Source organism: Cricetulus griseus, chromosome 2, assembly GCF_003668045.3.
Source record: "Cricetulus griseus strain 17A/GY chromosome 2, alternate assembly CriGri-PICRH-1.0, whole genome shotgun sequence".
Lineage (NCBI taxonomy): Eukaryota > Metazoa > Chordata > Mammalia > Rodentia > Cricetidae > Cricetulus > Cricetulus griseus.
Window position 1 is genome coordinate 263,810,847 of NC_048595.1, and position 24,795 is coordinate 263,835,641.

The window sequence follows — 24,795 nt, forward strand, 5'->3', positions numbered from 1 at the left end:
ACTGAGCTAAATGTGTTCAGTCAGCTTTGCTTCAGACACCTCTGTCCTATTCATAAGTATATATACATACATTACATATACATGAATCCTTATCTATCTCTACACCTCATCCAGCTGTTGTGAGTCTGGCAGCTTTGGGAAAGTGCTGTCTTTCTGCCTGCACACTCACCAGTGCAATGGTGTCTTAGGTTAGCCACTGTTCTATTGCTATGAAAAGACACCATGACCAAGGCAATGATTATAAATGTTTATTTTAACTTCAAGTATGTGTCATAAACCTCAAACTAGTATTTTTATTTTGGTGTAAAGATTGAGTTTCAGTCTTTTTGGATCTAGGCTTCCAACCATATAGACTGCAAAGAATTAATAGCACAAGGGACGGGTTAACTTCAGAATAGGAATGGGTGAGAGTAGGGTTTGCAAGAATTTTTATCTTGTTTTTGGATGATATTTTTATCTATTATATATTAAGACATTCTTGCTGCTGCACTGCAGAGACAGATGTGAGATGCTCTTTTTTTTTTTCAAGAAGAAAATGTTTATTGTGGTTTTTAGCTGGAGAGGACACTTCTATCACTGCCACCTGAGGAGTAGGTCAGAGGGACACAGTGCATCTGAAGTCAGGAAGCAAAGTATAAACAGGAAGTGAGCTGGGCTACAAAACCTGAAGGGAATGGTGGAGAAATGGCTTCTTTTTTTTTTTTTTTTAATTATAAGCTGTTTGGCCAATGGCTCAGACATCTTATTGACTAGCTTTCTCTTTTTTTTATTTTATTCTTTTATTAGTTCAAATTAGGAACAAGCTTGCTTCACATGTCAATCCCTTCTCCCTCTCCCTCACCCTCCCCTCCCCCCCAACATCCCACCTGCCCCTAGCCATCCCCCCTCCATTCCCCAGGCAGGGTAAGGCCCTCAAAAGGGGCTCCCTAAAGTCTACCACAGTGAGATTAAATTACTCTCTCGTTTGAGAGCTGTCTTTCTATTCAACTCAAAGCCCTATCCAAACTGGAGAGGGAGAACAAGAGAGAACATTTGTCTTCTCTGTCTCTCACACCTTCCCCTGCAGTCCTTTGCCTTTTAAAGCAGGTCCCTTTCACTACCATATTGTCCACTACAAGCATCTGTCCCTGGGCTGGTGGTGAGCTCTGAAGTGTTCTTCACAATTTGACTTCATTTTTTTTCCACCCTATGATTTTTCTAGTGGGTTTTCAGGATTTTTGTAATCTTAAAACTGTTCAAGCTCCACTTCCTAAGTTTTAATAACTTTAATAAAATGTTTCAATTGAAGGTACTGGTGCTGAAGAGATGGCTCAGCATTTAAGAGCATTTGCTGCTCTGCCAGAGGACCTGGGCTTGGTTCTTAGCACCCACACAGCAGCTCGAAATTGTCCAGAACTCCAATTCCAGGGCTTTCAACACCCCCTTCTAGCCTCCAGTTCATTTACAGATATGTAGGCAAAATACTAACATGCAAAAACATTTTAAATAAATCTTTTAAAATAGAAAAGTTTAAAGTGAAGGTAATTCTTGTAGACTTACCACTCAAAGGACTCTTGACAACATCTCCTGGTTTTGATGCCTGGCTCTGTCTACTGATCTGTTTCCTGGCTCTTTCGCCTTCACCCTGTATTATCTGTGCAGTGATTTCATGAAAGAAGTGATGCATTTCCCCAGCCCCCATACCACATATGAATGTCAGGTGCTATTGCAATGGAAGTGCTTAGTGTTGGCTTTCTAAACACAGAAAACCCCATGAGTCCAAAGGTGAAATAGCCATCTCAAAACCTTCCAAGTTTATTCTCTCACTGTCTCAATGCTCTTCTATTGGTCACAATTTATAGTGTTTTTATTAACTGAGCAATTTGCAGTTAGACACGTCACCCACAAAACTCCTGGGTTTGTCCCTTTTCTATGTACTGCTCTAATACAATTTAAGTATTATAGCTCCTGTTGAAAGAGTACTGAAGTATTAACTCAGAAGATAGTATTATGATATGATTGTGTATGTATATATGTATGATATACATCCATATGTATAATATGGGTGCAAAGTATGTGTCTTAGAATTGGGATCATATTTAGGGGCTCTGGGCTGAGAAGATACGTAAGCAGTCTGCGTGTCTAAAGCCTTCTAGGCTGGATATGTGTGTGAAGGGTGTCTTGTATCATGTAAAGGAGATGCTTTACAGCCTAACCCCTTGACAGTGAAATAGCTGGGACTCTCTCCTGATCCTCCGTACCCAACCTGCACGGCCGTCCTTGCCACTGTGGACTCCTAGTACATCCTCTGGGATAGTTTAGGGAGATGTTAAGAGGATTGTCAGGCATTAGATCTGATACCACAATAATGGGATTTAAAAACATTGAACGATTAACCAACCAGGATGGCATGTGCACGTGTCGACTGTTATCCTGGTTGCTGTCTTGTGGGGAGGGTATATGTGCGTGTACTGCATGCGCATGAGGGGTGCGCCTGTGCCTGGGCTCGTGTGAAAGGGGAAGGACTTCCGGCATCTTCCTCTAGTTCTCTCTTCCTCATTGCCTCAAGTCCAGGTCTGTTGTGGGACCAGAAGCTCACATTTGAGCTAGACTGACTGTCCCAGGAGCTCTTGGAACCTGCCTGCCTCAGCTCTTCAATGGCAGGCTTACAAGGACATACAATCATGCCCAGGTTTATATATGAGTGCTAGGGATTCAAACCCAGCTCCGCAGGCTCACAGAGCAAACATTCTTTCCCACTGAGGCTACCATTCCAGCCCTTCAATATCCTTTTGTGCATTTAAAATTTTTATTTTATGAATTGTACTCTATTTTAGGCCATCCCTAAAAAAATAAATAAATCTGTTTTCAATTAGATATATCTTTAATTTAAAGTAAGTTTTAAAGTTTTCTTTGTGCCAAAACTTTCATATGGAATAACATTTTAAAATTCAATCACTAACGTAGATTTCTTTCTTAAGTCCCTGAACCTCCTGAGGAAACTGCAGTTGAAGCAGAAATCCAAAAGGAATACAAAGAGGTCCCGGAATCTGAAGAAGTAACCGAAACAGGTTAGAAGAGAAAATAAAAGTTCCCATTCATAAAAGTATTTTTCTACCAGATCAAACGTTAATTTGTGTCAGTCTCTGCTTGCTTCTTCCTATGTTGTATACTAGTTGTCTTAGGGTTTCTGTTGCTGTGAAGAGACACCATGACCAGGGGAAATACTTACAAAGGAAAACATTTAATTGGGGTGGCTTAAAGTTTCCGAGGCTTAGTCCATTGTCATCATGGTGGAACATGACAGCATGCAGGCAGAAATGGTGCTGGAAAAGACTGAGAGTCCTACATCTTCATTCATAGGCAACAGGAAGTGAACTGTCTACCACACTAGGCATTGCTTGAGAAAAGGAGATCTCAAAGCCCATCCCCACAGTGACACACTTCCTCTTTTAAGGCCCCATCTACTCCAAAGAAGCACACCTCCCAACAGTGCCACTCCCTATGGGAGCCATTTTCTTTCAAACTATCACATTCTACTTCCTGGCCCCCAAAACCTTGTAGTCATGTCATAATGCAAAAATGCATTTAGTCCAACTTCAAAGGTTTCCATAGTCTATTACATCTCAAACTTATTTAAAAGTCTAAAGTTCAAAGTCTCTTCTGAGATTCATACAATCTCTTGACTGTAATCCCTGTAAAAGTCAAAAAGCAGATCACATACTTCCAACATACAATGGCACAGGATATATGTTACTATTCCAAAATGTATGGAAGGGATCATAGCAAGGAAATATTGGACCAAAGCAAGACTGAAAACCAGTTGGGCAAATTCCAAATTCTGCAATTCCATGTTGGATGTCAAAATGCTCTTCAGATCTCCAACTTTGTTCAGCTTTGTTGACTAAAACACACTTCTTTCTCTTGGGCTGGCTTCACTCCTTGTTAGCAGCTCTCCTTGGCAGGTATCCCAGGGGCTCTGATATCTGTAACATCTTGGGATCTCCAAGGCAATCTAGGCTTCATCTTCACAGTTTCACACATGGCCTTTCTAAGCCTCTATCTAGAGACATCCTTGACATAAGCCTGGCCACAGTGGCTTTCCTAAGTCAAAGAGAAAGATTCCATAACCACTTTCTTGTAGCCTTGACTAAAGCCAGAACCATGTGGCGTAAGCTATCAAGTTCTGCTGCTTGCTGGGGCTGGAACATAGTCCCCTTGTTCAATTATATTTTTACTAGCTTTCTGTTTTCCATGACTTCCTTCACTGCCTAAGCTTGGGTGTCCTGGAATTTACTCTCTAGAGCAGAATGTCCTCAAACTCAGAGATCTGCCTGTGTCTGCCTCCAAAGTGCTGGGATTAAAGGTGTGTGATACCAAATCCAGCTCTGAGCTTTTCTTTAATCCCTTTTCACAGATTGGGAGCTTAGTTGGATGAGATCTTGCCGTGAAGTCACCACTCCTTTTTTTCCATTTCTTAATCTGTTTATCTCCTTGAACAAACAAGACTTAGCTCCATTCAACTTTCTGGTGCTCCTTTTCTCCTCAAATTTAACATTTTGTATTTTTCCTTGTTCAGCGTGTACCTTTTCATTATTAATCTTCTTTAGAGTTAACACTAATAGCCACACAAAAGAGTCAGTACAGGCTGTTTTGAGATTTCCTCTGCCAATGGAACTAATCCAAATCTCTTCACTTTAGCCTTAGGTAGATTCTTTAGACAAGGACAAAAAGCAGCCACATTCTTCACCAAATTATCACAAGAACAATCTCTAGATTACATAATTAATATTCTTCTCTTCTTGAGTTGGGCCCCTACAGTTCAAATCACACTCTGTACCACTGTCTTCCCTGCTTCTACTAGTATGGCCATTAAGCACTGCCTTCCTAACCCAAACTCCCAAAGTCCAAATTAATCCAAATAAAAACACGGTTTGGCCTATCACAGCAACACCCCAGTCCCTAGTACCAACTTCTGTCTTAGTTATGCTTTCTAGGTGTGAAGAGACTCCATGAACATGGCAACTCTTATGAAGAAAACATTTAATTGAGGTTGGCTTACAGTTTCAGAGGTTCAGTCTATTATCATCATTGCAAGACATGGCAGCATTTAGGCAGACATAGTGCAAGAGAAGAAGCTGAGGGTTCTACATCTTGATCTGTAGGCAACAGGAAGAGATCTGTCTATCACACTGAGCATAGCTTGAGCAATAGAGACCTCAAAGCAGACCACTACAGTGACATACTTCCTCCTACAAGGCCACATCTACTTCAACAAAAGCATACCTCCTAATAGTACCACTCCTTATGGTGGCTATTTTTCTTTCAAACTACCACACCAGTCAATATGAATTATATTTATTCATGTCATTCCATTAAAGTATAACTATTCAATTCATAGTGCTTTTTCATCTTATTTTACACTTTATGTTAACAGCTAGTTTCCATATGAAACTCACTCATCACTCACATAATTTCAATTCTATAATAGGTAATTATTCATGTAATAGCATATAAAATATTTTATATGATTAGAATTTGCATTTATAGGTTATTGGTGGCACACGCCTTTAATACCAGCACTCGGGAGGCAGAGGCAGGCGGATCTCTGTGAGTTCAAGGCCAGCCTGGTCTCCAGAGCAAGTGCCAGGATAGCCTCCAAAGCTACACAGAGAAACCCTGTCTCAAAAAACAAAAACAAAAACAAACAAACAAAAAGAAAGCTCTCACTTGGGCTGGAGAGATGGCTCAGAGGTTAAGAGCACTGGCTGCTCTTCCAGAGGCCCTGAGTTCAATTCCCAGCAACCACATGGTGGCTCAGAACCATCTATAATGAGATCTGGTGCCCTCTTGTGGTGTGCAGATATCCATGGAAGCAGAATGCTGTATACATAATAAATAAATAAAATCTTTTAAAAGAAGAATTTGCATTTATAAATTTACATCAATGTTCAGAATGCTACGTTTTCATCTTTGAATATTTAAAACACATGATAAAGTATAGATTCTTTTGTAGTCTGACTAGAGATAGGCTTTTCATAGCCTCTCTTTTTCTCTTTTTGGATTTGTTTTTGAAAGTTACACTGCCGGAGTTCCCAGAGGATGCTTACCCCAATGTTCCTGAGATGGAGCCACTGAAAGAAGAGCTGAATAATTACAGCCTCATGTGGAAGAATCTGGAGCAGATGATTGCTGACAACTTGATTCAAATATTAACATTGGATATTTCCAACAAAACACCAAAGGAATTGCTTCAAAAAGTAGTTGAGACGATGAAAAGTAAGGCAAAAATGATAGCTTTGTTGGTAAAGAGCAGAAACTAGCACTGAAAACATTTTAGACCTTGAAAGTCTACTCTGATGGCTTCTCAAGTAAAACATTGAGGGCATCTGAAGATAATATGTATGACATTCTAAAACTATCATAAATAATGTAGGCTCTGGCCAACCAGAGCTGACACAGAGCACACCGTCACTAGTCATGATGAGTGGCTCTCACAAAGAGAACTTGTACACATATGAAAACTGAGAGATCAATAATAATTGTTAATTTCTCTAACCTTTGGCTATTATACTCCACTGATAACTTTTTGTTCTAAAAACTCTTTTCCTTTTTAAAAACAACAGAACCTTTTCAGTATACTGCATGGGAACTAGTTGCTGAAGATTATGATGAAGAAGCAGAAGACTTTCAGGCCGAGACAGAAGTGGACGAGGAGCAGGAGGAAGAGGAGGAGGAGGAGGAGGAGGTATGGCTGCCTTTACCCTCCTCAGTCTCATGGCAATCACTGAGAAGTGTGTGTGTCCAGAGCAGTAATTATCACTCTGAACCCCCTGCCAGGAGAACAAATAGGCATCTCCAATTTCCTTACTCTCTGTATATTTTATTTTTGCAGTATCAGGGCCTTATACATGCCAGACAAGTTCTCAGCCACTGAGCGGGATCCCCACCCCATCCTCAACTTTATAAATGAAAAGTTTCTCCTTTGCCATATTTTCACTTCACTGTCCAAAATGCCAAAAAATGTGAAAAAAGACACACATGAAAGCATAAAAAGAAAATATGTTTACTGTTTTCTTGTACAGAAAAAAAATATGCGAGTATCAAGACTATAAATATTTCATAAAGTTAATATAAGCAGCTATGTGAAAGATGCCTTTGGAGTATCTGGAAGGCTGTCCATGTTATGATAATGTACAATGCTCAACAGGACCAACCCATATTCAGACACCAAAACATCATTGGCAACAGAATGATAATAACCATTATCATTTGATAATCCCCAGATTAGGTATATATCAACAATAAAGCAGGAAATTGTTCTTCCAATATGTTTTTACAAATAAAAATATAATTTACTAAGTTAAATATGCTAAACAAACATGCACAAATAACTAACTTATTTGTAACATGAATATTAAAAACCCCAGAGACAGACAATGAGGTTCAAGCTGACGATCAGAAAAGCAAAGCAGCCAGCCAGTAGCTCTTACCTCTGCCTCAGACTGAAATGGGTGATCCTGTCTCCACATGTCCTCAGAGTGCAATGCAGACCGCACTGCCTTCTACCGAGCCTCAGACTGCAATCCTGAATTCCTGTCTCCTCCTGCCTTATATTCCTCTCTCTACCCAGCCATATCACTCCTGTCTCCACCTCCCTACTGCTGGAATTAAAGTCATGTTATCCCAAGTGCTGAGATCACATTTGTGTGAGCTGTTTCTCTTTTAGACTGGATCGATTTCATGTAGTCAGTGTGGCCTTGAACTAACAGAGATCCATCTGCCTCTGTCTCCCACGTCCTGAGATTAAAGCTGTGTGCCACCACTACCAGCCCTCTATGTCTAGCTAGTATGGCTGCTGGGATTAAAGGTGTGTATCACCATTGCCTGGCTCTATGACTGTGGTTAGCTTTGCATTTTGATCTCTGGTGACTTTTTTAAATCATAAACAATATATCATCACACTTATTATTGCCTAATTTAAACCCAAAGATGTAGCAGTATGTGGGTGTATTGTAACTAATGATTTACAGTGGATTCTGTCAACACCTCCCAGTACTTTGTCACCAAGGAACTGATGTTAGCATAGCTTAAGGATTTGCCTTGCTTGTAGTCAGTCTCTTTTCATCTAACTTTTCCTGTAGTGTTTTCTGATATTCTTCTGTGCGCCCTTTGGTCTTCAATGGAGTAGCCCTTCCTTGTGTCTCTGCAGGCAATCCTCAGGCTTCCTGTAATATTAAAAACTTGTATTTTTATATCTGATCTTCTTTAACAATCCAGTATAAAATCTCGCCAGTCACGGAACACTGGGTAAGTGGTAAGCAAGGACCAGCCTTCAGAGATGGGAAATAATTAGACCTAAAATAAATGTGCTTTTTCTCCAACCACCGTAATAGCAAGAGCCAAAAATGGGAAACTACTTCCAGGCAACTCAACTATGTCCAAGAACAATCTCCATCAAAGTGTTGATGGTATTACAGCATAAACTTTGGTATCCACTCAAGGAAAGCCAGATCTGCTAAGAAAGTATGATTCATGATGAAAAGAAAAAAAAAATCACCAACTCAAACTACCCTAGAACTGAAAAATACATCAGCATTGGCTGACAAGGACATTGAAATGGCTGTTCTTGCTGTGTGCTATAAATTCAAAACAGGAAGTAGAAATAAAAGAAGATGAGTTAAGTCTAGCAACCCTACATTAAGTATTCTTAGTTTTGTTTTGTTTTGTTTATGTGTAGCTCTGGCTAGCCTGGAACTCATATGTGGATCAGGCTGGCCTTGAACTCACAAAGATCTACCTGTGAGTCTTGGTACTAAAGGTCAGCCCCACCACACCCACCCAATTAGTCTCAGTTTTGATGCAGTACAGAAAAATGTTGTGGTTTCTTCTTTTGTGAACATAAGCATGCTGCAGAAAAATTTACAAAATATTCCATTTCTAGTTTCAAAACTGCTGCATTGGTGCTTAAATCTATGTCTAGCTTTTATGCATGCAGAGCTGTTTAGCAGCATCTGAGGGGGGGCTCATGGGAACTGCTAAGAATGTCTGCACACTGGTGGAAGGAAAATGAAAGGGAGCATTCACTCCTGATACAATGATGTGTTTAAACATTTGATGGCGAGTAAGTGTTTAACGTCTTCCTGTTGCTTTCACTAATCCCCCAAAAGTCCTTTGCACATTTTATCACAGTATAAATTTGCATTTGTACTTAATTAAATATTTTCAAGTTTTTCCTCTGAATAAATCAAAGCAGATGGCCGACTTCATTATCGTGTGTAAGAGAATGTGAGCCTGACTCAGGCTCTGCTCCCTATCAGAAGCTGACCTCACTTCACCTCTCTGCATCCAGAGGGTGGAGCGCACCTTCATTCTCAGTCTACTTTAGTTTTTATGAAAATGAAAAATGTAGGAACTAAATTTAGAGGAACATGAGCAACTTGTTTTTAATCTATTAAATAACAACATAAGGATGCTTTGTGGGCTGTTTTAGAGTTGGTGTTCTTGTAGATGATTTACTCCTCAAAATGAATTGCTTCTAAATTCCTCTTTGATACTGCATCAAAATGTCTTTGGTAATCTCTGAACTGAACAATGTTTCTAGGGTGAAGAAAAGATGAGAGAAAAAAAGAGGCACCTGGGAGACACAAAGCACTTCTGCCCAGTAGTTCTCAAAGAAAACTTCATCCTCCAGCCAGGCAACTTGGAAGAGGCTGTGAAGTACCGAGAAAATATATACTACTTTTCAACCCCTGAGGCCAAGGAAAAGTTCTTGGAGCATCCTGAGGAGTATGTGGCCCAGGACGAACCATTAAAGGTAAAAACAATCCTCCCATGCTAGTGATTGCTCCCAAGTTCTCCCATGAGTGTACTTCCAATAAAGTCTCTAATCCTGTTAAAAGCCAACATCAACAACAAAACACAGTGATTACATCTAGATTAAAAAGTAGACAGCTTTTTGCAATATGGCATAAAAACAATGATCTGTTTTGACTTTTTTTTTTCTTGGTTTTTCGAGACAGGGTTTCTCTGTGTAGCTTTGGAGGCTATCCTGGCACTCGCTCTGGAGATCAGGCTGGCCTCGAACTCACAGAGATCTGTCCGCCTCTGCCTCCCGAATGCTGGGATTAAAGGTGTGTGCCACCAACACCCAGCCTGTTTTGACTTTTATAATAATGTCTATGTTAAACCAGCACCTAGCTTGTGTCTTTTTACCTGGTATTCACTCACAAACAGGGCTGGAGTGACAGCTCAGGACTTGAGATTCTTATTGCTCTCTCAGAGGACCCAGGTTCAGTTTCCAGAAGACATAGTATGTGATGTTTACAATCAATGTGTAACATGTGTATATGTAATAGCTTACAATCTGCTTTTTTACTTACAGAAAATGTGCGTATTCCCACATAGAGAGCCTAATGCTCAACCACTTCGATACCTAATTCACCAATAGACATTTTTCATAAAATTAGTTTAGATATTAAATGATAATTAATAGGTAACTTAAGACCATAAAATTTTTGGTTCTCCTGAATTATTTTTACTATAATTCTCTGTAATGGGATAACTAGACCAAAGTGTAATATTACTGTATATTAGTTTTTTTTAATTTTTCCATTTATTTGCTTATTTTTTTCGTGTGTGTGTGTGTGTGTGTGTGTGTGTGTGTGTGTGTGTGTGTGTGTGCCTTTAATCCTAGCACTCAGTAGGCAGGGGTCTCTATGTAAGTTTGAGACCAACTTGATCTACATAGTGAACTCCAGGGGAAAAGAAGCCAACCCCTGTCTCAAAAAAAAAAAAAAGAAGGAAGGAAGGAAGGAAGGAAGGAAGGAAGGAAGGAAGGAAGGAAGGAAGGAAAGAAAGAAAGAAAGAAAGAAAGAAAGAAAGAAAGAAAGAAAGAGAGAGAGAAAGAGAGAGAAAGAGAGAAAGGAAGAAAGGAAGGAAGAAGGGAGGGAGGGAGGGAGGAATGAAGGAAGGAGGGAAGAAGGAAGGAAAATGCACTGTGACTTACAGGGTGGTGTGTTTGTGTGCAGACCTTAGCTTGATTCCTGGATCCTATATGGTGACAGGAGAGAAACAACTCCCGGGAGTTGTCTTCTGATCTCCACATGGTAGCTCACAACTGTAACTCCAGTTCCAGGGGTCCATTGCCCTCTTCTGACCTCTGTGGGCACCAGGCACACACAAGGCACATACAGGCAAAACACTCATACACATAAAATAAATTTTAAAGTCAGTTTAAAAAAAAAAGACTTCCTTTCCTTTTCCTCTTTTTTGGTGGTGGAGGGGAGGTTGTTTTGTTTTGTTTTGTTTTATGAGACAAGGTCTCAATATGCAGCTCTGGCCTCAAACTCATGAGTACTGGTATTACAGGGGTGAAAACCACCAGGCTAATTACTGAATGCTTTTCCTCTCCTCTGCTCCACACTCTGTGGCAGGCTCCTCCACTCAGGATATGTCTTCTGGGTCCCCGTGGCTCTGGCAAAACTATATGTGGAAGAAAGTTGGCAGAAAGCTTTGGTGTTTTTCACATTCAATTTGATGAATTTCTGCAAGAAAAAATGATGCTCAAGGCTGAAAGGAAATACGGGCCTGAGTTTGAGGATGATTCCGAAGAGGAGCAAGCAACAAAGCAAGAACTTGAAGAGCTTGCAGTTCAGGCGAACGTGAAGATTGAAGAAGAAAGCATAAAGAAGCAGGTAACCTGGGGATGCCCTTGGGGATGCTGTGTTTGCTGCAGAAGCTGGTTTGTAGCAGGTGGCTCAGGGCAAAGCTCCAGCTCTAGCACAGGCTATACTCGGTCACCATCCCATGTCGCCAACTAGTCATGGTGGAAAGAGAAAGAGGAGATTCAATGTGAACAGATAGAGGGGTCCAGTGACCCCAAGTTCATCTTTGGGGTTCTGACGACCCACGTGATTTAAGCAATCCTGGTCAAAGTGTAGGCTGTTGATGGTTGTCTCAGCTCTGTTTCTGCAAGATGGTTCCAAGAGTCCTTGTTTGAGGAGAGACAGGAGGATGCAGTGTGAATAGCAGCTTCATCTGGTGGTGGTCTGTTCCTGGAATCCAAGGTGACTACAGATTTAGGATAATGACCTTAAGGAACCTCTGGGGAATCCAGAACAGGAAAATGTAAAGAGCTGAAAATAAGATGCTGCCTTGAAGGGGAGTGAAGTGAGCTAACATATCACAGTTCCAGGTAGATCCTCCCTGAGTGAGGGGCATGCCCATATGTACAGGTGAGTGGTAAAAATGACCCTGCACACCAGGCTCAGTCCTTCTCATTAGCCTGTAAGCCCAAGTGAGAAGTTGACTCCTTCTTAAAAGTCACCCTCTCCAGTGTGACATATAAACCCACTTCTCATCTACCATCTCAAACACTGTCTTATGTCCTGACACAAGTCAGGAAAGTGAATCCCACACTGAGGGGTTGTGTAGCGTTTATTTGGAACATTTTGTCTGGTGAGTCTGAACTACAACATAAGGTTTCCTGCTGTTGTGCTTCCCCCCCCTGTCAAATTGTATTTTTTAAGATTTTAAAATATTAATCTTACCAGGCGTTGGTGGCGCACGCCTTTAATCCCAGCACTCGGGAAGCAGAGTGCTGGGAGTGCTGGGAGTGCTGGGAGTGTGGACTCCTCTTATTTTGTAACTTTTGCCTTTAGCTTCCAGATGTGCAACTCACAGAAGAGGAAGAAGCAATCAAGCTGAGTCTAATGGAGAACGAGGCCCTGCCTTCAGAAATTCTAGACTCCATACTTTCCGAGTGGTGGCTTAAAGAACCAATACGGTACCTACATACACAGGGGTTATGTTTCTTATTGGTTTTATTTCCTTTGCTCTTAATGGTAAAACTACAGTCCAGTTTATACCTAAAAATTTGCTCTTATTCATCCATATAAACTGCACATTAAAACATCTGTGGAGTTTTTGCCAGAGACCCATCCCAAAAACTATTAAATCAGAATCTGCAGAAGTTTGAGTCCAGAATCCATGTCCTCAGGTGATTCTAGGCCTGTAGTTGAGAATGATTTTCTCAGCCCACATGCCTCCCTGGTGTGCTGGACTTCCACCACCGCCAACCCCAGTAACTTTGTAATGATTACAGCTATGAGCACTGGGTAGCCGTCCACTCTTAGCCCGTCAGCAAATGCCTGCAGCAGTGCTGACCCACACAGAACAAACCTTCAGGTCCCTGGAATTGAAAACCTTCCTCATTTTTCTAACTGGGATCTTCTGCCTTGATATCCACCAAATGATATTTACAATATTGATAATAGCACAAACACATTTGCAACTTGCTACATACCAAGTACTAGTCAACTTCATTTTATTCAAATTGGCTTACTTAATCTGTATATGAAAATTAATGATGTCACAGTAATTTCTCTTAGCTGTGTTAGATACTTTTAGTATTTAATCATATTAAAACTTAGTGCATAGATGGGATAGAAATTGGCAAGATAAGTTTGAAAAAAAGGAAACTGAAATACAGAGAAGTTAGATAAATATTTTCATGCTCCTCTGGGCACAGTTGTATCTATTGCCTGTCTGAAATGAGGGCATGGAATTTAGTCATCAAGTTTTTAAAAATGTTCTCATTCCCTAAATTAGATCAGTAGCTGTGGGAAACTTGGGCAAATGACTCTGAGCTTTAGAGTCACGAGTTGTTCTTCATGGAGTTAGCGTTTCGTATAACACCACACATTAAGATATCTATATAAAAAATAGGAAGAGATACAAAGGCAAAGTAACACTTTTAAATTAAAAAGTAAAGATGTCTGGAGCAGCGGCTCAACAATTAAGATCACCAGGACCCAGGTTCGGTTCTCAGTGCCTACAAAGCAGTTCACAATCATCTGTAGCTCCAGTTCCAGGGAATCTGATGCCCTCTGACTGGCCTTTGTGGACACCAGCCACATCTGTAGTGCATATACATACATGCAGATACAATGTTCACACACAGAAAATAAAAATAAATAAATCTTTTTATATCTCCAGGTGTTGGTGGTGCACGCCTTTAATCCCAGCACTCGGGAGGCAGAGGCAGGCAGATCTCTGTGAGTTTGAGGCCAGCCTGGTCTCCAGAGTGAGTGCCAGGATAGGCTCCAAAGCTACACAGAGAAACCCTGTCTCAAAAAAAAATCTTTTTATATCTTAAAATAAGAAGTATAAACATATGTAGATATTTCTACAGAACTATAAACACAGGAATTCAATTTAATATAAAAAGTTACATTGTAAAATCTAAATATTGAGTATTATGCAACCAGCACAATTTATTATCATAAAGATTTACAATGGCATGTAATATTATTATATGTTAATAAACTTTAAAAGACGTAGAAATATATGATAACATGGTAGGGAGATGGGCACATGAAGAACTGACTAGAAGGAAATACGACAAAAGGTAATAATATGTAGGCCATAGGATGATGAGTCATTTGCTGTTTTGTGTTTTTTTCTCCTCTGCTTTCCAATTTTTCTATTGTGAAATGCATTCCTTTTACAAGTGAGGGAAAAGGTTGACTTTTTTTTCAAGTTTTAATCCTGGAGAGTTACTGAGGGCTAAGCTGAGGATGGCAGAAATGAAACTGGGAAGATTCCAAGCCTTGTCTCATCAGAGATATCAGGAGGGAAGCAGAGAAGAACCTCAGTGTTCCTTGTATGTCTGGCAGCAAGGACTGCTGGATCCAGTCAGGAGTGGGCTGGGCACTGGGGGCCATCACGATTGTTAACAGTATAACACATAGATCATTCCTGAAGGGCTTCATTGAAAAAGTGAAGTGGGGCTTTGAAATTTCTGAATTAAAATTCAGATGTTTGAATGTAGAGGTAAGGATGTAGAGTTGAGGACGTGGAAGTTCTTGTCAAACAAGTGGCACCAGGACACCAGGAAGAAATGTATTCCTCCCAGAAGAGACTACATGGCAGGCCTTGCTGAAGAGACACCCAGTATGGCTATTAAGGGAAAACTGCCTAGGTGTTAAAAGAGAATTAACATTTGAGAATTAACCTTGGAAGACTGAAACAGTCAGATGTTTATAAAAGCCTCATCTTATTGGGAAGAAAACATACATGTATGTGTAAACATATTAAACATTTTTTGGATAAATATGATCAACAAGCTTACCCAAAGTAAGATTATACTAACCCCTCAACAAGATCGCCAAGCCAAGCCATCAAAGGAAGGCCACTTTATAAGTACTTTATGGAAGTGGGCTGGCCTTCCGGTTATTCTCACATCCCTAAAAGTTCTGTCACCTGAGGCAGAACTTGCACATGAGTAGTTGCTATTGCTTACCAGGGGACCCTGGTGGGGTGTGTGAACCGCCTCATGGCAGAAAGGGTCCTGCAGCCCACTCAGGCAGCTCTTTGAAGGCAACATCTTCCTGAGGCTAGGCCCTTCTCCTAAGCACAGGGCTCACTTACTCATTTCCCAGTTAATAATTATCGCCAGCTAACTGCAATTTTATATTACAAGTACAAATATTAGTTTAACCCAATTTTATACATCTTGAGGGAAAATATCATTTACACACTCCCTTCTTGAACTCTGGGCTTACTCCAGATGGGATAGTAATCATGTGTAGGAATTCCAGTGTAGGAATAGTGAAAAATTTGGCAACAGTAAAAGATTTTTTTTTTAAATACACAAAACCCAAGAGTTAAGCCAGAAATAAAAGACATAATGAATGTGAGGTATTTGGGGCGATGCCCGTCAGTGTGGCATCTTATGACTTCCCCTCAGCCTTGGTTCTGAATAAACAGCAGGCACACTTTGCAGTCTGTGTGCCTTCACACCACACAAGCCCAATGAGTGGAGTCATACTGAATGCCACAAACTCCAGGAGTCTTGCTGCATTCACAGTTTTCTGCTCTTGCAGAAACATGATAGTTTAACAGAAAGCGAATACATCCTAGTCTCCTACTGTCTTTCTTCAGCATGACAATATCGGATTGGCATATCTTTGGATTGCATCCTTAGAACATTCGATTTTAAAATGTGCTGTTTGAGTTGATGAGCTGACTTTCATGAAAGATCATTAGATGACTTCTGACTGGAATTGGGACAGAGTTTCCAGTAATTACCGATGTGGTCCTAGGCATACTGCCAGCATTTTGCATTACATCTCTATATACGATGGCATCCTCAACACTGACAACTGTATTTATAAGACACATTGAAGATGCTGTATGTCCTACAATGTCAAATACTTGACCAAGATTTAATTTTTGTTTGCTTTTTTTGTGTGTGTGGGTCTTTTGTTGGTTGAGACGGGATCTCCCTGTGCAGCTCTAGCTTACCTGGAACTGGCTTTGTAGACCAGGCTGCTACTTTGTAAACCAGGCTGGCCTTGAACTCACAGAGATCCACTTACCTCTTTATATAAAAATAAGCAAGCACATAAATCTTTAACAAATGGTAAAATTGCATATATGCCCAAGAATTGTTTTAAAACAAATTTATTACCACTAAATGTTTGATTTGTATAGCTATTTCACATACTTGTACTTCCAGGCCACCTAAAAATTTCCCAAAACCTGACATGGTAGTACACACCTTTAATCTCTGCACTCAGGAGACAGAGGCAGGCAAACTTTGTGAATTTGAGGCCACCCTGGTCTACATAGCAGGTTCCAGGCCAGCCAGGGTTACATAAGGAGAACTTGTCTCAAGAAAAAAAAAAAATTCTCAGACGAAAAAAGGGGCTGGCAAGTGGAAGATTTAAGAAGCATCAATATATGCAACTAGAAATAGTTTTTAAAATAAAAATTCTTAAAACTACTTATTACACATCTGATAAAGTTGAGATTCATCAACACAGGTTAAAATCTTTAATACATGCAGGGATAATATGTGGAGGACCCCTGGGGGCTTTACGGTAGACAGGGAAAAACGGTCTGCGAAGAGACAAAAATGAAACTTGGTTCGGCCAGATTTTGGTAACCAGTGCTGAGCCAAGACTTCTTGGAGTCTGACATCCACTCATTTGTTTTTTGCCATATTTAAGCATAGCACGATTTAAGGGAGAAGTTTTCAGATAACAATGAACTCAGCTCTGTGAGTACAAAAAGCTTAAGACACATTTACAAAGTACATACAAGCTCATTCCCTGGGATGAGTTCTGCTGACTGACAAATGATGCTCACGATAAGGGAGAGTGACTGGACCAAACATAATGCCTGGCCCTACGATGATAGCACAGAAGTCACTTAGGCTCTAGTGCAAATGCCGTCTCTCACAAGGATGGGTCCTATGACACAGAAATAATGATCATGGCTTTAGGGGGAAGGGTCTGGGGGAAGTGAAACATAAATTCTAGAAGATATGGGCTAGCCTGGCTCCTCAGACAGCGAAGGATCACCAGGTTGTGAACTACACCTGTTCCCTGCATTCCTGGTGGAACAGGACAAACATCTCTTTCCTTTGGAGTTAAACATCTGCACGTTTAACTTTCCTGGCTTCTCCGGTGCTTGGTTGTGTGCCCTAGCACTTTTTGCCCTTTCTATCAATATATAGTATAAATCGATCTATAATACCATGTTTTTATGTTTGAGTTTTTAAGTTATCATACAAAGTAAAATAATGAATTAATTATGAATTTTCATACATGCATATAACCAACTGTTTGTTGCTCATAGTGCCACCCCATTACCCTCTCTGTTAACCCTCTCCACTCCCACTGTTTCCTTTCTTCTCACAAAACAGTTGCTCTGGTTTCATGTCGTAGCTTTAGTGTAGGCATTGGTGGCCAGGTAGATGATAGAAAGATAACCCTGAATATGAGAGATGCAGGGGGGTATCTGTCTTTTGAGTGTGGCTTAGCTGAAATATCTATGCTGTTTTAAGCAAATTATGAAAATTTCCACCCAGATCTACTGGCTTCATACTGGACGGTTTCCCGAGGTACCCTGACGAGGCCCAGTTTCTAGGAGAGCGGGGCTTTTTCCCAGATGCTGTCGTTATAATACAAGTAGAAGATCAAGATATCTTTGATCGCCTCCTTCCTGCACAAATTCAGAAGTGGAAACTCAAACAGCACAAGAAATCAGAAAGGAAAAAGCTCATCAAAGACTTGAAGACAAAAATCAGGGTATGTATCCAGTCCAGACACAGGTGAATAAGGCCGTTTATCGCCTGTTTGGGTTAATCGTCTTCAGTCTTCACAAGAGTGGGGTTTCTGGGTTTTGATGCCACCATAACGATGAAAATATTTTCTATCAAATATGTCATCCTTTGATAAGAATTTTAAATTATTTAAAGCTTTTTTGTTTTTTGATACGGGGTCTCCCTATGTGATCCTGGCTGTCTGGAAACTCCCTATGTAGACCAGGCTGCCCTTGAACTCAGAGACCATCTGTCTCGGCCTCCCGAGTACCATGCTTAGTTGAAGCTTTTCTGACCATCAACATGTGAATGCTTCTCTTTCCAAATCCGTGGTGTCCAGTCCTCCCTCTGACAGGCACAACGGAGGCAGCTAGGGCTGTGAGAGAGCCAGAGCTGGAACACAGAGGATCTTGGCAGCTGGTACCCAAGCGCTCACCCACCTCTATACTGATTCTGTACCTCTATACTGATTCAGGGATCTTTGGGTTCACACCATCGTTCTTGTGCTGACCCACCAGTGGCTTGCCTGGATTGGTCTCTGTACTCTCCAGCTACTCATAAGCCATACCGTTGAGGTCTGAACACCCAGTCCTGCTCCAAACCCATTTCCTAACTATATATATTTGGCTGCAGTAAATGGAAGCCCTTTGCTGCAGCAGCCACACCATCTGCTTCCAGGATTCCTCCTCAGGGAGTGTCACACCTGGGTGACCCCACACAGACCTCTCTGGATTCCTATTAACTCACCCTTAAGTAGGTGGCACTGCCTGCCTGACTTGATATATGGTATTTTGAGAAGAAAGTGAAAGAACACATAATGTCCAAGGCAGGGTGGTGCCCATCTCTACCAGACACACTGTAATTAAACTTCAGGGAGTCCTGAGGCAACCAGCACCAAAACCCCGAGGACGTGTGAACAGATCACTGTGTTAGGTTGGAGAACCCTGAAAATAGGGCATGGCCATTCACCCTCCCTCTGGTCGTCTCCAACATGCTTGTGCTTTCCTCACAGGTACGGCTGTGCTTTTAAAAACATGTCCTCACCATAATCAAAAGAGATGTCTGTGAAATCCTGTGCCCCCCATCCCACACAAGCAAAAGTACAATTTACCTGAAAATGGAGCTCTAGAATAGGGTGACTGAGGCCCTAGAGCAGCTTTTCCCTTGGGAGGGAGACAAGCCAGAAGGACATGAATGTGCTTCAGCCATCGCCATCACTTGTGTTCTTGGAGCGACTGCTACCCTTCCACCACATGTTAGCCCCCGGCTTAAAAAGGTATATTGATACACAGCAAGCAATTTCATTGTTTTTCTATTGTAAACTTGTAAATGCTTCTTCAACAGGAGGATATGATTGCTAAAAGAAGAGCTGAACTTATTTCAGAGAGAGACAGAAAAAGGAGAGAGGAAGTAAGTAGATGGTTTTTGAAGCATAACATTATGATCGCAAGAGCTGAAAAAACAAAAGGATGCATTTAGAAAGTCCACAAGAACTAATAAAGAGTTTACAGGGGATTAGTGAAATGACACGTAATTTTACTTCTTTTACTTTTGTCATGGTATATGCTACTATTTTAAATGACCTTTTTAATATTTATAATCAGAAAAGAAATTTTGTTTCATTTTGTTTTATTTTGTTTTGCTTTGAGACAGGGTCTCTCTATGTCACCCTGGCTGTCTTGGAGCTTGCTATGTAGATCAGGCTGAACTTGAACTCACAGAAACCCACCTGCCTCTGCCTCCTGAGTTTGGTGATTTAAAGTGTGTACCACCACACCTGACATGAACAAATACTTAAAGAAAAGAAACCACTAAAGATTCTAAAGTGTTCGCATACAAAATATACAGTGCATTGAATTGTGTCTTTTGGACTTTCATCTTTGAATTTTCATCTTGGTTTCACACTCCCACCACAGAGGCAGGCTGAAAGCATAGGAGTGGGGATAGATAGAGCCTATAAAGTTGACCTGAAACTAAAATGTTCTTTGTCTCAGGATGTGACATGAGATAGAGGAGAGCCTGTAGCCCTTCAGTCAGACACATGTGCAGGATGCTCAGTGTAGTGCCTACCCACCCTTGGAGACTGAGGCTTTTGTTTTATTTGGGGACGGCTGTTTCCTAGTTGACCCACTGTTACAGCCAACCACTCAAGGGTACAGAAGCCAGAGCAGATAATTAGACGTGTACAGTTTGAGTGTGGAGTGTCTCCCACAGGTTTGTGTATTTGAATACTTGTACCCCAGCTGGGTCATTGTTTTGGAAAGTTGTAGAACCTTTGGGGGTAGAACCTTCCTGTGGTAAATGGGCATTGAGGGTAGGCCTTGAAGTGAGCGCCCAACCTCACTTCCTGTCCACTTTTTCTGTTTCACCAAGATGTGAGGGCCATCAGGAGCCCTAGCTATCCACTGCTGTCACCATGCCCTCCCCTCCACGATGGACTGTGAGCTTCAACAGGAAGCCTCCTTTTCATGATTTGTCCTGGCCAGCTGGCCTTCCCTCCTTCCCTTGCTTTCTCTGTGCTTCCCTCCCTCCCTCTTCCCTCCCACCCTCCCTCCCTCTTTCCCTCCCACCCTCCCTCCCTCTTTCCCTCCCACCCTCCCTCCCTCTTTCCCTTCCACCCTCCTTCCCTCCCTCCTCCAGCCTTCCTTTTACCCACTAGCAGTCATTTCCCTCCAGGTATGAAGGGGACAATAACTGACTTCTGTGTCTGATTTTAGTTCAAGACTTTCTGTGACCCTGTTAAAACTCAGAATTCAATCTACTTGGAGTATTTCAAAAGATGCAGCACCTTTTTTTAAATTACCAATAAAAGAAAGTAGAAATTATAGCTACCCCCAATCAGCAAATGACAAACAAATACCCTTGGAAGTCACTGTCACATATAGAGTGCATTTTAGGAAGGAGGGGCTGAGCAGCATCTACCCACCTTCACCCTGCTTCATGAACTTCATCAGCTACTGGAGCCACGTGCTGGTGAGGAGAGAAGGCAACTGTTGCGGAATATGTTATTAAATGAGGCACTTCTATGCTCCTTCCTCAGAGCATCAGGTGCGGACGGACATACTTGCTAAACTAGGACCTGGGGAGTTAGAATGTAGAAATAATCTGTCCTCCTCCCCAATGGCTGTCCTCTGGTTAACAAATTAAAAAGGAACAAATAAAAAACTAAAAACAACCTTTCTATATACCCCAAAAGGAGAGAAGTGGGGGCACCAAAAATAGCCCAGATTACTCTCTAAATGGAACCAGGGAGCAGCTTTGATAATTCAAAGAAGTATTGCAAAGTCAATCCAAGCATGTCTTGCTTTAAAATAAAACAAAGTAGTGGGAAAGTTGTTTGTTTAAAGATGGAAACAAAAACTAGCACTCATTACTTTCTGACAATACAAAATTAGCTAGTATTGGGAGGGCAAGGGGGGGTCATGCCGTTGGCCTCACCTCTCATGGTGCCTGTGGAAGGTGTAAGACATTGAGCAATATTGTGGAAATAAGTTTTCCCTTTTAACCTTTAGTTTGATTTAAATGTTGCTTCAGTATGATGATGGCATGAGTTGTGCGGAATGGGCTCTGGAAAGGCTTCCCAGCAGCTGTGCTGTGGTTCTTCTGTGCTGGAGGCTCCCCGCAGCCAGTATTGCTTCATCACACACATTCTTCAGGCTGTTCTGTGTGGGAGCAGAGCACTCAGCACACTTGACAGCCTTTGTCCTGGGCCAGCTTTTCAGTGGGTTCTGGTGGGAGAGGCTTCTGTTTGCTCAGCAGTGGAGCAATCACCTCTGAGGTCAAAGGTGGGTCCAGACATTCTGGAAAGGATTCTTTAGACAGTAGTGAGTTGTCTCAGGCAGCCACTTTCCCTCCACGTTTTCCAGTGAGGAGGGAGAACCCTGGAGAAAAGCGTGTGTGTTGGTAACTCAATAGGATATCACAAGATGTTTCGCAGTGCCACCATTGCCCACAGCACACTCAATGGTTTGCATTTAGGGAACAGTTTTAAATCCACCTTACTACTTCAGATTAGATGTTGACCTCAGCTCCTCCCACCACGATGGGGGGGGGGGCATTGGCAGCATCCCTGACTTACCCTCTTAAATCTAACCGGGAAATACATGCAGACTTTCTACCAGCAAAGGAAACTTGTAACCTGTGAGTCTGCCTCAGCCACCCAGTGACTGCTTCCGTTGATCCTACGGAAAACATTACAATCTTGTGGAAATTCTGCTGCAGATTGCGATTAAAGAGTATTCTATAAACTAGTTCCCAGATCGTTCTAGAATCCCTGCTCTCCTGTCCACTGGCTCTGCCTCTGGGCCTTCTCTGGAATGTGGGTCTCTTCTATTAAGTGTTGGCTAGCCACGGGAAGGAGAAATCCTGGAAGAGCCAGGAGAACGAGCCTGGGTGAACAGTTATTAGAAGTACAGACCATGTATACAGAGGAAAAGCTGAAGCCTGGGGTCAAACGAGACTGAAGCAGGCTCCGGGGCCAAGACCATCTCTGGTAGCTTCTCAAGAGACAGCAGAGGTCAGAGTGTAGGCCCGAAGGTTGACACACAGATGACAGTTGGAATAAGCTGGAGACTGAGGTTTGTTTTTTATTTTAGTTTGTATTGTTGTGATAAAACACCTTGACCAAAAGCAACATGGGGAGGGAAGGGTTTATTTCATCTTGGAGCTTGTAGCTCTTCATTCAGAAAAGGCAGAGAAGGAACTCGAGGCAACCTGGAGGCAGGCATTGATGCAGAAGCCATGAAGGAGGGAGTGTTGCTTACCAGTTTGCTTCTCTTGCATTGCTTAGTTTGTTTTCTTAGATACCCAGGACCACCCACAGTGGGCTGGGCCCTCCCACACCAATCAAGACTATAAAGCACAGGCTTATCTACAGTAGTATCTTATGGAGGCATTATCACAATCCAGGTGCCCACTTATCCAGTGATCTGATGACTCTAGGTTGTGTCAAGTTGACAAAAATCTAGCTAGTACAGTGTGTGTGTGTGTGTGTGTGTGTGTGTGTGTGTGTGTGTGTGTGTATACAAGCATGTTCATGCAGGAGTTGAAGGGACCAGTATTTGGCATAAGATACCCTAAGACCAAATTTTCAGCATAAAGGAGTTTTCTCAGCCCTAGAGCGACAAAAGTATTAAGTCTTTCTGCTGATGCAATAAATCAGATCAGGCGGAATAAATAGTCCAGGTTTAACAAGCAAAGCATTCCCGAGTGATCCCAAGGGAAGAAAGAGAACCAGGTGGCAGTGTCTTAAATAGCCTGTCTTGAGCATCCCTGGGGGAGGAGCTACTGGTGGCTGGCTTTGGGGGCAGGGTATGGAATGGGAGCAGTGAGGCTGGGTAGAGCTTCCCAACAGGGAAGGGAACAAGGAAGAAAGAGAAGGGGTATTTGAGCTGGAGAGACAAAGGACTGCCTCTGGATAGAGAGGAGACAGACATGGCGTATAGGCAGTTTATAAAGGGAAAGGGGAAACCCTGTGTTAGGATGAGGTGTCTAATTTCAACTGGGCATGTTAATTAGGGCACCACAGGAGACTTTTGGTTCTTTCTGTAGCTTACAAGGCAGGGAATGAGTCAGTTCTCTCTTTCCACCATTGGGCCAATGACTTCCCATGTATTAACTCATGCAAAGCTCCCCCAAATCCTGTGCACTAGGCAGTTCCCACTTTATAGACAGGAAACTGATCTTCCAGTCAGCAATGCAGCTGGTAGTATTTTATCATCTCTGAGTTACATTAAATATTATTTCTAAAGACTATAAAAACATACAATATGACAACTATGGGCATAAACAGCATTTAGTATCTTGTCTGTTTGCTTGTGGGACCATCATAGTGTCAATCTTGAAGGCATTAAGTTTCTGGGTGCCAGTCATGACATTCTTACTGCATCATGAAGCAGGAACTCATGGAGGTAATAAAACTGATTTATTAAGGGTTGCAATGAAATAGACAAACTCACAAAACACAGAGAAGGGCTGAAGCTGCCTCTGATGCCACGCTGACTCTCCACCATTGGGTCTCCCTCACCCCATGCAAGAGCCAGAGCAAGAAAACAAGAGAGCGAGCAAGACCCCCCCCCCATTAAAAGAGATCATGCGCAGGGGCCAGGCCTTTAAGGCAGGCACCCCAAAACTATTGGTGGAATGAATTCACACAACAGCATCACCAACCAGTATCTAGATATTACAAAATATCCCCAGTGGTTTGTTAACAGTGCTACCTGACACAAGTTTCATAGAGAGTAAAGGGGCCATTTCTTCCCTAGAGTGCTTTCCGAGAAGATGACGACTTTAGTGACGAAGATGCTGATGAAGAGGAGGATATTGAAAACATCCTTGAAGAGGAGTTTCCAAAAGATGAGGAAGAGATGAATGAGGAAGATGAGGAACAGGAAGGAGAAGCAACTGAGCGTCTGCGAAGCGAACTGGGAGAAAAATTCGAATCCGATACAAGTAACCTACAAATAATACAGGTTATGGCCTTCCTTTCATCATCACATAAAAAGTAACAACCTGGGAATGCAAAGAGGGAAATTAGGCTCAGTGTCTTATTTTTTGTGATATTTCAAAAGAATATTTCAGGGCAGCAGGCCCTTTGTCAGCATTTCCTAACAGTTATGAAATTCACAGATCAGCATGGATGCCTCCAAGGTCAGAGTGGGGTCATCTCCCCACGGGCAGCCCCTTATAGAGCTAAAAGATACGTG

General features: G+C 41.8%; 1 protein-coding gene across 1 annotated transcript in view; it reads left to right on the forward strand.

The window, feature by feature from the left end:
* Positions 1-24,795, forward strand: part of Ak9 (adenylate kinase 9) — a 110,278-nt gene that overhangs the window by 64,266 nt on the left and 21,217 nt on the right. Inside the window, exons 21-29 of the mRNA XM_035440362.1 lie at positions 2,961-3,038; positions 6,049-6,258; positions 6,606-6,727; positions 9,584-9,796; positions 11,415-11,675; positions 12,642-12,766; positions 17,858-18,077; positions 19,436-19,501; positions 24,355-24,561. Of these exons, the coding sequence (XP_035296253.1) occupies positions 2,961-3,038; positions 6,049-6,258; positions 6,606-6,727; positions 9,584-9,796; positions 11,415-11,675; positions 12,642-12,766; positions 17,858-18,077; positions 19,436-19,501; positions 24,355-24,561 (1,502 nt within the window). The remainder of the gene's footprint in view (positions 1-2,960; positions 3,039-6,048; positions 6,259-6,605; positions 6,728-9,583; positions 9,797-11,414; positions 11,676-12,641; positions 12,767-17,857; positions 18,078-19,435; positions 19,502-24,354; positions 24,562-24,795) is intronic.